The sequence below is a fragment of the Pleuronectes platessa genome, chromosome 7 (genome assembly GCF_947347685.1).
Source record: "Pleuronectes platessa chromosome 7, fPlePla1.1, whole genome shotgun sequence".
NCBI lineage: Eukaryota > Metazoa > Chordata > Actinopteri > Pleuronectiformes > Pleuronectidae > Pleuronectes > Pleuronectes platessa.
The window spans coordinates 5,086,128-5,101,006 of NC_070632.1; the positions used below are offsets into that span (position 1 = coordinate 5,086,128).

At 42.0% G+C, this 14,879-nt stretch overlaps 1 protein-coding gene across 2 annotated transcripts; it reads left to right on the forward strand.

Annotated features, from left to right (window-relative positions):
• Positions 1–1,457: 1,457 nt before the first annotated feature.
• Positions 1,458–13,695, forward strand: c7h12orf4 (chromosome 7 C12orf4 homolog). 2 transcript variants are annotated; one of them, XM_053427590.1, is made up of 14 exons: positions 1,458–1,553; positions 2,149–2,337; positions 2,899–3,044; positions 4,344–4,525; positions 4,619–4,718; positions 4,880–5,004; positions 6,222–6,328; positions 6,416–6,616; positions 7,009–7,137; positions 7,488–7,556; positions 7,688–7,890; positions 9,989–10,046; positions 10,516–10,583; positions 11,854–13,695. In XM_053427590.1, the coding sequence occupies exons 2-14, from the start codon at positions 2,157–2,159 to the stop codon at positions 11,944–11,946; spliced, it is 1,662 nt and encodes a 553-aa protein (XP_053283565.1). In that variant the 5' UTR covers positions 1,458–1,553; positions 2,149–2,156; the 3' UTR covers positions 11,947–13,695. The 2 variants fall into 2 exon arrangements, with proteins under 2 accessions (XP_053283565.1, XP_053283566.1); XM_053427591.1 differs by having other exon boundaries at positions 6,419–6,616.
• Positions 13,696–14,879: the final 1,184 nt, after the last annotated feature.

Consider the following 14,879-nt stretch of genomic DNA (forward strand, 5'->3'; position numbering starts at 1 on the left):
GCTCCGTGCTTCCCCCTGCTGCCTCCCCGACCAAACCCAGCCAGCGAGCCCCCGGAAAAGCACGCCCCACCGCCGCGGTCAGATGCACAGCAGGCCCGGGGGGAGAGTGTGGCGGATCGCGGGCGGTTGTCTGAGCTCGTCGGACCCGGGTTTCGCTCCTCGGAGTGCGCGGATCGAGGCTCTGAGGCTCGGGCAGCGGTTCAGTGATCCGGGGTTCCGTTCCGTGCTGAGCCGTTGGCCACGCGAGGTATGACGGGACGGTTCAACCGCAGCAGGGAGCGTCTGCGAAGAGGCGCGCCGTTTCAAAAGCGGAAGTGTGTTAAAAAAAATATATTGAACCACTAAAAAGTTCTTAACACACAAATATATTCAAGAGAATAAGTAACTGTGACTGTGAAGGCACTTGTTTGTTTTCTAGGTAGTGGAAGAAGGATTCTACGTATTTTTGTGGGAGGGATAATTTACACACGTCCCTTACATACTCAAACTTGAAGTAAACACGCGCGCGCGTTCATGATCGTGCACGCATAAGTACCAGCCCCACACGCACGCCCAATATATTGTTTCCTTACTATACTAATATATATATATATATATATATATATATATTAGTATATACTATACTAATATATATATATATATATATATATATATATATATTAGTATAGTAAGTACTATATTAGTACTATATTAGTATAGTATATATATATATATATATATATTAGTATAGTACATATATATATATATATATATATATATGTATAGGATTCAGAGGAAACCGTATATAAAAGTGAATGAGCTTGTAAGTAAAATAATATATAAGTACTTATATGTTATTGTATATAAATAATAAGGTAGCTAACAGGTGCTGTAATGTATTTACATGTTATTATATAAAAATAATAATGTGACTAACAGGGGTTGTAAAGTATTCATATGTTATTCTGTATATACAAAAAATAAAAGGTTGCTCAGAATAAGATGATCGTTTAGGGTTCAGGTAATATCTTAATAGTTTATTAAAAGAATAATTGTCATTTATTGTGAAGGTTTTCTCACCCCTCCAACTTCCTACAATTATTTTTTCCAACAGACCCACACTATTACATCATTATTTATTTATTTAGTTGTATTTACTTGTATAGTTTCTATATTTCCATACACAAGAAATATTTTTTAAATCGAAGTTTCATTCTTGAGCCTCCACAGTGTACCACCTTTGACCAGCAGGGGGAGGCAGTGTACAAGGAAAACCCAACCTTTCGTGAATTCAGCTTTGGCGTCAGCAGATTCGTCATTCTTTTTAAATCTGCCCTGTACAAAAAACAGACCAATAAAAAATATTTACAGTATTTTTAAACTTTTTAATTTTGTTTTGATTTTAATAATTATGTCTACAATACGGAATCGATAACATTAGCGTTCCCAGAAAATGTAAGAAAGTGCTGTTGCTGTCACACAGCTGAACAGGGAAGCAGTCAGCTGACGGACCCAAACAACAGCGCAGCTCTTCAAACAGGAAATACATGAAAATACTGTTCATTCAAACTCAGGCAAGTCTGTTTATATTCTCTCCTTAAGAAATCAAACTCCTGTGTCCTGCTGGTTCAACACCGAGCGTCCGTCTGGTGTCAGTTCATCCGCTGGGCTGCTGAACGTGAGCTGTGCTGCTAGCTAACCTGCAGCCACGGACGAGAACGAGCTAAACAACATGAAAATCCACTTATTTAACACGTCGAATTCAGGAAAACACGCGTCTGCTTCCGGTTAGGCATCAACAAGGTGTAGATACAAATGAATTGATCTCATTGTGTTGCTTGTACATCATGTTGCAGTGTCCTTCCTGTGTTGTCAGCTGATGAACACTGGTCTTTTAAATAGATAGATGAACTTTATTGATCCCAAATTGGAAAATTAATGGGAAAATTGGGACATCATTTCTTTATTTTCATATATTGGAAGGCACGACAGATGGGAGGTGATGCAGGCATCTCTGCATTACACATTAGTTCACTTCTTGACGTCATAATAGTCAATTGGACCGTGCACATTTATCAACTGGGAACTGGTTCACACGACCAGTATCTCTACTCAGGTCTGTGTTCAGTCCCTTCCAGTCTAGCTTCACTGTCCCCTTCTGTTTTCCAGCCGTGACCATGAAGAGGAACAAAGTCAAAACGGCCAGTGTGGCCGAGAAGGAGTTTGTGTTTGAGTTCAGGGCAGGAACACACAACTGTGTCCTCAAAGTGCCCCTGAGTTTTCCCGTACAAGAGAACATCAGTGATCTCCACGGACGCCTGATGCTGCTACACAAAATCCCCTGCTACATAGAAAACGGTGAGAGCTTGTGTATTTGTAGAACTTCTTCTTTTCTTCTGCATTTCTCAATCCACACTTTCTCTTCTTCGTTTGCTGGATTTGGCAAACCCTCAGTGTAATCTAACCCGACTTTAACCATCTATATCCTAAACATAATCATTTATTCAGGGGAGCATGTGTCATATCATCTGTCATCAAGTCTTTGTTCTTTCTCCAGAACTAAATTCTAACCAGGAATGTAGGAAATAACAAAAGGATCATTATCATTATTACTGGCAATTTCAGCCAACGTCTCTGCATCATTCATCTCAAATTTGTTATCCACATCAGCACAGTTGGAGAGGGGGAAAATGAGATTTGGTTTATTTAAACCAAACCCAGTTAAATAATTTCACTCCAGACGCCTTCCTGGGGAAAAGACAGTATTGCCAGCAGGCATGCTGTTAGTTTGAAATGTGAACGGGTGGAATCTATCCAGCCCATTGATTTTGCAGTGTACCACTTGGCAGGCTTGGAAATGAAAACATTTTTTTTAAATGACTGTTTTTTTTTGCTGCGTGTGCATCTCTCCCAACGCAGAACTGAAAACCTCCCTCTCCAGCTTCGTTGAGAGCGAGACCATCCTGGACTTCGACAGAGAGGCGGAGCTGGCCCTGCAGAGACTCACCACAGGGGAAGTGGATGTAAACCAGCTCACTAATGCATGGACCAAGTCTTACATGGAGGTGATCACATATGTCAATGTGTTATGGTGCCAAAAAAATGCACCTCAGTGTTTCTAATAGGTGTTTATAGGTTATAGCACAAGCTCTCATATCAGTATCTTGAATCCTGGAAGGCTTTAGACAAACCTGGTGTTTTGATATGTTTGTGTATGTGTTTGGCTTCAAAATTTATAATTCACATTATTATTTATTGGTGCAATGTTAATGAGATCAACATGAAGGAATCTTGATTCTTCAGACTCTGTCCAACATTATGAATACATTCATTTACTACAAGAAAACAACATTACTTGATTCTATATCCATATTCCTAAAGTTGTGCCGCATTTCAGTGAAAAAATTTCTATAAATAATGTGGACAGCGTGCTTTATTCTTGGCAGGTGTTCCGTAAAGTTAATTTCAGACGCTGGCTCCTCATCACGCCCTGATCGTATATCCACTACTCTGTGCTTCTGTAGTAGCACAGCCGGGTGTTTCGGAAGTGTCCTCGTGTGCTCTCGCTAACTTCAGGCGAGTCATGGGCCATTAAAGCAATTCAGATAGAAGTAGCGCTGCGCATGTGTAAATTGATTATTCATGAGTTCTGGAGAGAAACAAAAAATCTCATTACATAAGCCCATGTGCTGTATTTAATGTCTCTCTGACTCATTACACTTGGCCACACTTGGCTGCGTTTCTTCCCAGAGATCCAATATGTGGCGGCGGTTGCACATATTTGATAATGGAGTCATCACTTGTATATTACGGATCAATAGAAAACAAGGCGTCTGGTGACACATAGGGTGGACATTGTGGTTTTTCTAATTAAATTAAGTAGGGTCTGCTCAATCATGCACTTCTTTGGAGGTGATACTCTTATTTCATGTTTAACGATGGTCAATAAGATCGTTTGGTTTTATAGAAAACCACACTGATATGCTGCCCAGGCCCACTGCACTCGGACATTTACGACACTTGGCTGCGCCTCGACATTTTACTGCAGCCGCACAGAAATACACATGGAATCTTTCCAGGAGTCCGTCGTGTTTGTGGACTGAAGATTCCTCCGCCTGTATAAATAGAGGAGTTTCAGATTCTGAATACTGGTTCTGTTGCTTCTCTAATTATCAATCAACTGTCCGGCGAAAAACCTTTAATGTGTTTATGCTGCATTTTCCCTTCTTGTCAACAGAGGGAACTTTTTTAATTAATCAGCTCATCACCCACGATGTTGTGTCATATAAACCCTGCAGGGAAATGGTTGTATTTTATGTTATCATTTTGAAGAAGTCCTTTTCTTTCCTCCGTCACGGTTTCAGACGACTCTGGAACACGCTCGGCCCGAAGAGCCCAGCTGGGACGAGGACTTTGCCGATGTTTACCACGAGCTCATCCACTCCCCCGCCTCAGACACTCTACTCAACTTGGAGCACAACTACTTTGTGAGCATCTCCGAGCTCATCAGCGAGAGAGACATGGAGCTTAAGAAGCTTCAGGAGAGGTGGGTATTAGGGATTATTGCTTAGCGTCTTTAGAAATTTGCATAGTACACACACATATTCCTATATTTATAGATTTTTTTTCTGTCGGACAGGCAAGCAGCTGAAATGGACAAGGTGATGCACGAGCTGGGGAATACTCTGAGTGACCAGGATGTGAATGCAGTGGCGTCTCAGCATTTTGACGCACAGCAGGTAAATTAATGTAAAGTCCTAATCTCTGCTCTGCGCCATGTAAACAGGAATATGAATAGAATATTCAAACATCATAATCAGAGTAATGTCCTATTCAGAATAAAATAAACAGCCTGATTATTGGCGTCCTTGTAAACACAGTCACTCTCTTTTACAAACAGGTGCTGGAGAACAAGTGGGCGAGTGAGCTGAGACAAGTTACTGAAATTCAAAAGCAGGAGTATCAGGGGTGGGTGATCAAGCTGCACCAGGATTTACAGAAATCCAAAGACAGCAGCATAATAAAGTGAGTTTCTTTGGTTGGTTTTGTGCAAACTTGTGTATAAAAACAGCCTTTTAACAGGTTGCATTTGTGTGTCAACAGAAATATAGTCTTTGTACACACAGGCTCACTTTACACCCATATACACACAGACAGGCGTTTTCAGGTCTGAGATAATAAATGCTGGTAGAAAAAGAAAAGCCTCAGTTTCAACATGGATTAATGAAATCTGCAGATGCAGCAGCGTCAGGTGGGATTGTCAAAGGCAGCGATCGAGAGACACGTCCTTCCCCCCTGACAGTTTGACGTGGAGGTTTGGGCTTGTCTCTACATTGAGATTTAACTTAATCTACCGTGTATAGGTTATTTGAACAGTGATTAAGCCTAGACGTAGGGTGGTAATAAACTTTAACTTGGGGCTGGGCGATCAAACAATATCAATTATTATCGCAGTATATATGAAACCCTAAATATTCCTTCTGTGATCTATGACTGGAAAGTCTCTGTCTTCCATCTTTGCTTGAGGTCAGTCTGACCTTCGACCAACTTGCAGCAGTTTTAATCAAACACTTGACCTGTCTATTGGCTTCTTGAAGCACAGGCGACATTTACATATTAATTGAAGTGATTACAAGAGGTCGGAAACTCATCTCAGTTAGACTGACGCAGGATCAGTTTTGACTGGCATCTAGGACAAATAATCTAACAGGGGTTATCAGTTTTTTTTTATCAGGTTTCTTTATAGTTCTGAAGATCTCGACCTTAATATATCAGGTGCCTTGACAAAATGTATATGATGATTTCACGCTATACAAATGGAATTTAATTAGACTTAGTAAAGTCGTACTGCAGCTTCAGATCCGGGTCTCACACTCATCCTCTGCTTTTATTGGCTCATCCATCAAAACCCAAACACAGACAGCAGCAGGCTAAGAGCTTCTCAGACAATGTGCTACATATTTTTTTCTTCTTTATGAAAAATATCTTGTGATGTGTAGATGTGGACATAAAACATTTACATGAGCACTTTGAGAAGTCGCATTTTGAGTTAAAGTTGTTTGAAAACCAGCATTTCAGGTTTGACAATATAAAGAGGAAAAGTGAAATGTTCCTTATATGCTCAATGATATCATCTTCCTTTTTTAATAAGTTTTTTCTGAAGACTATAATGTATATGTGCTGTTGATGTTGTATTTATTAGCTTTGTTTACTGACTGTTTCTTTGCATGATTGAAAACTAGTGAGGAGATTAAGATGCAGCCGAACCAAATGTCCGAGGTCGCAGATTCTGGGTCGAGGATGTTTGAGGAGCAGTCTCAGCTGGAGGAAAGCTTCACCATACACCTGGGTGACTGACGTCTAACTTCGAATTCTCTACTATAGATCATACATTGTTTTTGAACAACAGGTGTGTAATGTACAAATTTCTTTGAAGCAGGAGCACAATTGAAGACGATGCACAACCTGCGGCTGGTCCGGGCGGACGTGCTGGATTTCTGCAAACACCGGCACCACGGCAGCAGTGGAGCCAAACTGCGGCGGCTGCAAGCGGCTCTCTCCCTGTACTCCTCTTCTCTCTGTGGTCTGGTGCTGCTGGTTGACAACAGGGTCAACTCCTACAGCGGCATCAAGCGAGGTCAGGGGAATGTCTTTAATGTCATATAATGTAACACTGATTTTCATAGATGTGTTTTCTTTTCACTCGGGCAGGTGATGGTTTTGTTCTGTGGGAATGGAAAACTTTGTTCTGGCACCAGTGATTTTTATTTTGGAGCCGCTCGTGACTCTGGTTTTCTTTACTGGGAGAATAACACTTTATATTCACACATCTGGAATTTTTTTCTTTTAAGACCAGGCACTCAGGTTCATCAAGTATTTATAGCTTTTTTTTAAAGGCAGGAATGTGGAGGCACAGAAATCAGCTTCTTGGTAGATTTTAAAATTAGCGGTGAGAATCGTTTAGCTCCAGTAGTGAGGCCCTTCTCATTCATGATTTCCTCTCCTGGTCTCTTTTCTGCTGACTCGTAGACTTTGCGACTGTGGCGAAGGAGTGCACGGACTTCCACTTTCTCTGTCTGGAGGAGCAGCTGGAGGAGGTGCAGCAAGTGGAGCTCTACGCCAGAGCACAGCGGAGCAGCAAGCAGAAAGATAAGCCTGGTTAGACTTGTTGCTGCACATTCTCATTAAGCTGTAATGTACACTGGACATTCAAGGAGAAAGATGGATGCACCAGAACATGAAGTGTAGCTAGTGACCTGCAAAGACACGACTGAAACTAACTGATTATTCTAGACGGCCAGGATGCATTTTTAAGCAACCAGCTATGCATTCTAAATTCCTGGACTAATATTGTTATATATGGCCTTGTTGAGTCATGCTACTGTGTCATGAATCTGCATGATTAGAGTTGTTGTTCGAATTGAATTCACTTAGATTTTGATTTTAAATTTGTGTGATTTTAAGGTATTTTGAAACTAGAAATTAGATTTATCATTATTTCATTACAGAGATTCAGAGGAATGGAGGTGATGATAAGAACAAAAACATAGAAAGGAATCCCGCCAACATCTTACCAGGTAACATTTATCAAAATATTTCATCACATGCACAAATCACTGATTTATTGATCCTTCAGTATTAGGCGATGGCAGTTGTGTATCTTTTCTTCCTGTCCATCTTTTTATTCAGCCCTTTTAACTTCCTCCAGGCGAGTTCTACATCTCTCGTCACTCCAACCTGTCCGAGGTCCACTCCGTCTTCCACCTGTGTGTGGACGACAACGTCCGCTCAGGGAACATCACGGCGCGGGACCCGGCCATCATGGGATTGAGAAACATCCTGAAGGTTTGCTGTACACACGACATCACCACCGTCACCGTGCCGCTGCTCCTGGTCCACGACATGTCAGAGGTGAGAAACACTGGGAGAGCATTTGTGTGTATGGATGGTGCTATTTCCTGTGAGACTTCAAACACACACGTCATCCATTAGCTATACTGCTTATCCTCTGAGGGTCGTGGGTATGACAGTAGTTATCTGATGATGAAATAATTTAACAAAATTTTATTTAATCCAAGATTATTGGAGAAACAGTCATGCATTGTGGTGGTTGCTGTAGATATTGTGGTGGTTGCCACACCCAAAACATCATGTGGACACTGAGAACCATAAAAATATCTTTGTGAAACTGTAACGGTCCCTCACATGTGGCCCAGGACGCATTTTTGTCCACACAGCGAAAAGGACGTGTTGAGCAGATCAGAGACAAGTTATCTGTCTAAATAAATGTGTTGTAAATGTGAGTTTGACAGGGGAATCGTTTTTTCAGTGTAACCATGATTGAGTTTGGTACTTGGACGACTTTCAGTGGAACTTCACCACAAGTATGTCGATCTTTTGAGATTTTGGATATCTTGTTTAATAAGTATAGTGATTCGCCACCAGAGGTAGTTGTACCCACTGACAGAGAGCTCTGCTAATGCCAGGGTATGTAAAAAATTAGATTTTCCCATCACAGTCATTGTTTCCATGTTGCTGTCTCTGTCTATACTCTATCTATACTGACATGCAGCCGTGGAGCTTTCCAACTAAAATGAGGCCAAACTTAAACATGAAGTGAGGACAGAGCCCCTGATTCAACTCTTGAATCAACATTAACTCTACAAGCATATACTCCTTTATCTGTTATCGTACATCTTTCTTTTGTATGAAGAAAACCTGCTGGCCACACATGTTGTCATGTTGCTAATGAATTGTGCAGTGACAGTCTAATTCTGCTTCCCAGGTTTAAATCCAGAAGGGCAAAGCAGAGTGTCGTAAACTTTTGTGTTTACTTAGTGCCTCAGAGTGTATAGAGTCTGACCTCGCACAGGAGAGGAGAGTACAGAGGAAGCCTTCAGTGCTCGGGGCTCAGGCCAATATTAAGTCAATTTGAGATCCACTTTTCTTTCTGGAGATTGGCAAAACGTACATATTTGATTTAGTCTGCTGAAAATGAATTGAATTGGGATTTCTTTCCAAGCTGCAGCTCTCTCTTGGTTCTTAAGCTGAGTAAAAATTAAATCATAACGCACTGAGGATCCCATCCCATCAGACGGAGAGTAAATCCTGAACCTCGAGTTCACTCCTGCCACGACAAGCCCGGCGTCTAATCAAGATTCTTTGTTTACATAACCAAAGTCGTCTCACTTCTGAAGCCTCGGGAACCAGAGGATCTTTAATTGATAGCTCCTGGCCCCAGAACCTTCCATCTGTCATCCTCTTCTCTGTCCCTGTGGAGATGTTTGCCTGTTTCTACAAGCCTCTCCCTGTGTTTTGGTGTTAAAACAACTGGCATAGATTTGTGTCTAGATCAACTACAGGGTGCAGTCAAAACACAACAGGCCTGTGCCTCCTAGTCTTATTTACAGATGTTTTTTTTTTTCTGTGAGAGCATTTTGATTTTGAGGAAAAAGTAAGAGAAGAAATGCTCAGTGACACTATCTCACATCTTTGAAAGTAGAGGAACTTAGAAACATTAGTCAAAGTATCTTGTTGCTAATGTGTGAAATAAGCTTTGCTCAAACCAGAGCAGTTTATCTGGAGGGCAACACGGTTAATGACACAGTTGACATGGTTCTAAACATGATGAGCCTCGCCTCCAGTTCATGGGCTCAGATTGTTGACTCGAGGTGGGAGCAACATATTTCCCAGTAGGTGAAAGGGTGTGCGTGCATGTGTGTGTGAATGTGTGTGTGTGTTTGTGTGTCTCTTGCTCCGGGCTGAAGAGATGAAGACATGCTGAGGTCACTGTCGGCCGCCTGGAGCCTAAAACACTTAAAATAGACAGAAGACCAGAAGTGACGTTTATAAAGCTCAACCCACTGTCCTTTCTATGACTCTTTCTTTCCAGATTTATTACTTGATACAGATTTGTTACATTAACATGATTTATTTATAACTTAATTTCATATTAAACACATCCAGCACAATCATCAGTGTTCTCATGTCCTCTCTCATCGGTCTGCAGGAGATGACCATACCCTGGTGTCTGAAACGAGCCGAGCTGGTCTTCAAATGTGTCAAAGGTAAAATTTACATTGCAACATGTATTGTGCCCAGTGTCTTATGACTATTTCCAATTTAATAGAAAACATAAAGAACATGACTTGTGATCAGATGCAGGTTTTTCCAGCTGCAGTTAGAAATCAGATAAAACTGAGCAGCTGTTTCAAACATGGACAACATCTGAGTACGTTTCCTCAAAGTTAAAGATCAATAGATTCACGTTCACTGACAACACAGTAAATATACCATAATGCATTGCAGATTAGAAACGTAATGTGCTTGTCACTCTCTCAGCCCTCAGTTCTCACATCTGTTTTCTGAAGTTTGTATCATTCTGGAAATATATTTTAAAGTCACGGCACGTTTCGGAAAGTGGGTGCACAAAAAAATAACAAAAATCTCACAACACATTAGATCCTCGGAACATTACAAATTGATATTATACACTGGAAGAAAATATCATTAACTTTCCGTCTGTTTTATTTGCAGGCTTCATGATGGAGATGGCCTCTTGGGACGGTGGCATATCACGAACAGTTCAGTTCCTAGTGCCGAAGGTAAAGCAGGAATGGAACCACTTTAGATTTATGGTTTCTCTTTTTATAGCTTAGCTGTCACAAAAAAATCATCCTTTGAGTAATTTCCTGCCGGCAAAGCTTGAAGTTGAATTCAACAGAAATTAGGCCCCATGTGTAGACAGCACCACAAAGGGCACACCTGGTCTTACAGTGCATACCTCTGAACGCAGACAGAGAAGAAAGGCAGCATGAAAAACATGTGATAAATTATAGATAATAGAGCTTTGGGTTCTCTGCACCGGTGTTTACCGTGCTGTGATAAAAGAAAGCTCATACACTCATCAGGTATAACTGTGTGTAAGCAATGGGATTAAGGTGAAGCTTTCCCCGACCGAGGGTTAATCTTGAGTTAACGTAGAAATCTGGTTTTAAGACGTAAATATTCCAGTTCAACTTTTGAACAAGGTTTTCTTGTAAGTAACTGTGACCCCGGTGCTGGTTGTTTTATTCGGGGCTTGGCTGGATGCTGTCGACCTACGGTGTTTGTGGTTTGTCAGGAAGGCAGCAGAGCCTATAGCATGATCTCGTGTTGACAGGTTAAGATGATAAAAACCAGCGGGCATCAAAGCGCCCTGACTGAACGGGCCTCCTGTCAGCTACATGCTCAGACACCATTCAAAATAGCAACCTACTGAAACAGCATTGTTTTCCCCACCTCAAAGACACACGGCGGCTAAATATACACGGTTCCTCGTTAAAGATTAATACTTAACGTTCTAATTTGACGGGGTATGTTCGCCCATTAGGAGTTTACAGCTGCTGGAGATGGAATCGTTTCGGCATCTTGACAACTGTTCCGTCGGGAGATAGAAAGACCCTGTGGTGTTGAGCTGAAGGGCAGCGGAGGGGCTGCTCACTCCCGGCTGTACACAAACAGTCCAGATGGATTTAACTTGTTCCCTTCCATTGTCAGTGTGTGGGTGAAAAAGTTGTTTATTACACTCCGCCGAGGGGGGTATGGTTTTGTGTGCGTTTGTTTGTTTGTTTGTGTGTTAGTTAGCAGGATTATGCGAGTAGGTGCTGTTTTTTCCACTTTCTTCGACATAGAGAATAATTCATGGATCTCAATGAAAACATCCAGGCATGTTCTGGGGACTGAAATCTGGATTTAGTGAAATTAAATCTGGTTTCATAAGGAAACAGATTTGCCCTTCTAGTGTTTTTCTTCTTTTTTTTAATCAGTGATGCAGGAATCTCATCCCCTCGATGCTCACTCACTGTCTGTCTGTGTCCCTCTTTGTATTCACAGAGTATCTCAGAGGAAATGTTCTACCAGCTGAGCAACATGCTGCCTCAGATCTTCCGTGTGTCCTCCACCCTGACTCTCACCTCGAAGCCCTGAGGGACGACTGCACCGGGTCGATCAGATAACAGACACTCGTTGGTCTCAACAGCTTTGACCAGTTATGTTGCTCGTTTTTTTTCTGGAACGGATGAGTCGGAACTGACGTGCTGATTTTTGCGGAACAGCCCATAAACCCCCCCCCCCCGTTCACTTTTTTAAAATGACACCAGATGGGTGAAAAGTGGGGCGGGATATTTCGATGCCATTCCCCGCACTTGCAGTCGAGGTGTAAATGGGATTTTAAATTAGAAGAGACATTTTTATGCAGTCGATGAGCCTTGTTATTTTTTTTATGCACCTACGTTATGAATCCTTCTAATTGGAAAGAGTGAGAAGGGTCTCCTGGAAGCGGTGGCTCACCCTCAAAGCAAAGCAAGCTGCTGCCATTATTACTTCAAGCTTCCAGGGTGTGGTTCTGGTGACAGAGTTTTTATGACATCAGCCCGCCAGTGCCTCAAGGATACCAGTTCTCCACTAAAACTGCAAACTGTAACTTGCCTCATGTTCCAGCTCCACCGTAACGGAGCAGCTTCAGTAGTTTCGGTTGAAGTCAGTCAGTGTAATGTCGCCAGAGAAGGTAATGACGTAAATGTGAAGCATTGTTTACTATAGTGATGAAGTGGAGTCAGGCACTGGCAGTTTGACCCGGAGTTAGCGACCATGCTAAATGTGACATTTGCAGTATTATCCCCTACATTACCATAGACACAGGTACAAATGTCTTGTGAAATGGGGCTTTTCCAGTCTTGATGACCATTCATAGCACTTCCCAGTGCAGTTTAGCCATTCAACCTTTCATACAGTGCATCGATGTGCAGAGCTTTCTATATCACACATCCCTCAGAGGCTGCTGGCACAGCCCTCCGGGGGTCATTTGGGGTTCAGTTTCTTGCCCAAGGATGGGATCCGACTGCCAACCCTCTGGTTAGTGTGGTTGGTGAGTGTTAGCGGACGACCCGCTCTGTCCTCACTTTAACAAGAAAGCACGTATAGAGCTTATACCTCTGCCAAGGCCCTATAGTCTCCTTAAATTCAATCAGGCTGCATCCAATTGCAAACACTCATCTAAATCCCTTAAATATGCAGTTTTTTTCCCATCAAAATCCGTGAATTATTCCCTGGGAAACTACTGACAATGTCAAAACATAGAAAGTGATAAAAAAAAGTCCTGGGTTTGGCCCCGGATCTTGAGCTGCACTTACATTTAATGGGTTCTTCCCTGACTTGTACCACATTTCAGCCGTCATATGTGTTTTGCTGTGTAACCCTGAGGGCAGTTGGCAGAATGTGTGAGCTGTGGGTCTCCTACAGAGAAGTGATGTTTACTTGGCTCTTCTCGTCCCAAAGACAAATGACACTGCTGCTGAAATGAGCAATGTGAAGGTGTTGTTCTACTGCATTGCAGTAACTTGTAGCAAGGATCATTCTTTGTGTGTTAGTGTGTGAGAGCACGTGTGGTCCCTCCCCTGTGCCTCTGTCAACAGCAGATGGCACTGTTCCTAAAGACTGACATGTGTGAAAGAGGCGACTTCACTGACACTTACAAGCTTATTTTGTATGAGGTAAAGTCCTAATGAAATTAAAAATGAAATAAATCTGATATTAGTCTAGATTCATCTTGAGCGAGCACAGCCTCAGTGGTCCTGTCTCCACTGGTAAATGTTTAAACACTTGAATTTACAATAGTGTGTATTGTGTATATTCCCTGTATATGTTTACATTTCTATTAAAATAGTTGTATCCACTTCACAGATTTGATGTAAATTCTTCATGAAAGTCACGAGAAGCTCATGACAGTTTCCCATTTTGGATGATTAGGTTTTTCTTCACCCCTTTGCCCCCAGCGATGCACGTCTGGTGGCATTCTGCTCAGCGTTTTATTTACTGTTGATGTCTTATCCTCAGGAACATAATCTCTCTGAAGTTAATAATCCATGCCATTCATCGGAATTACATTCCGGCACATCTAACGGCTTCTAAGCCCTTTCAGACAGACTGAAGTCAATTCAGCTCGTCAGAAAGTTTGCCACAGTCACGTTCGCTGGTGGTATTAGGCTGATTAAAAGAGCTGAGAGTGAGTGTGGCCATCACAGCAAGTTGCCTTCTCCTCTTTCAGGATAAACAAGATGGCCAGCCGGCCCCGGCGAGAGTTATGGGGTTTCTTAATAGCGTCATGTTGAAACCTGCAACCGTTTATATCATGCTGCCATGGTGAGAACCCACAGAACTGTGATCATACGTATTGCCGAGTGTTTGGGATTCTTAGGATTGGTCCCCAGTCGCCTGCAGGGTTGGGTTTCTGTGGGCAGAGGCTGCAGGGTGCCGACTCAGCACGACGCTTCACCTCTCGCTCTCTCAGTGCTGCACAAGTGTTTGAAAAATGACCAGAGAAACACGTTAACGTTTTCAAACTGGACGTCAAAAATATGAATTCATCAAGATGGTTTTTATTTCAGAAGATATGGAGCGCACTTAAGTTACACGAGGAAAACAAGCACCAGAAGGCACCTGTTCTAAACTTGTTTTGACAGCAGTGAAACTTAAAGCCCATCTCGGTCAAACTAACATGGATTAATGTCCTTGTTGGATGAGGATGTTCCGACACTCAGACACAGAAACATGACCAGGGAACAGTTGTCCACAGCATTTACGAGTCCACAAATGATGCTCTGGAACAGGTAACGTGATTTCAAGTCATTTCATGTGATTAAATATCTTTATTTAACAGGAATGATAAGGGGCCAACTGAGGAATAGTGTTAGTTGAAGGAAGATGCATTACAGTATATACAGTGTTACATATTTAAATATTCTGAGTATCATTTATCTTTGTTTTTCACGATAAAGATAAACATATGTATAAGAGGAAAGTATGTCTCTCCTTGAAAAGAGAGGGAAACGTTTTATTTGTGCTACTCTCACCCTGGGAGG

Bases quoted from the DNA above. Each gene is read 5' to 3' on its own strand.
- c7h12orf4 (XM_053427590.1), top strand. From the start codon at position 2,157: ATGAAGAGGAACAAAGTCAAAACGGCCAGTGTGGCCGAGAAGGAGTTT. The intron at 3,045-4,343 runs GTGATCACATAT...TCACGGTTTCAG, and splicing joins GGACCAAGTCTTACATGGAG to ACGACTCTGGAACACGCTCG. The intron at 10,584-11,853 runs GTAAAGCAGGAA...TTGTATTCACAG, and splicing joins TTCAGTTCCTAGTGCCGAAG to AGTATCTCAGAGGAAATGTT.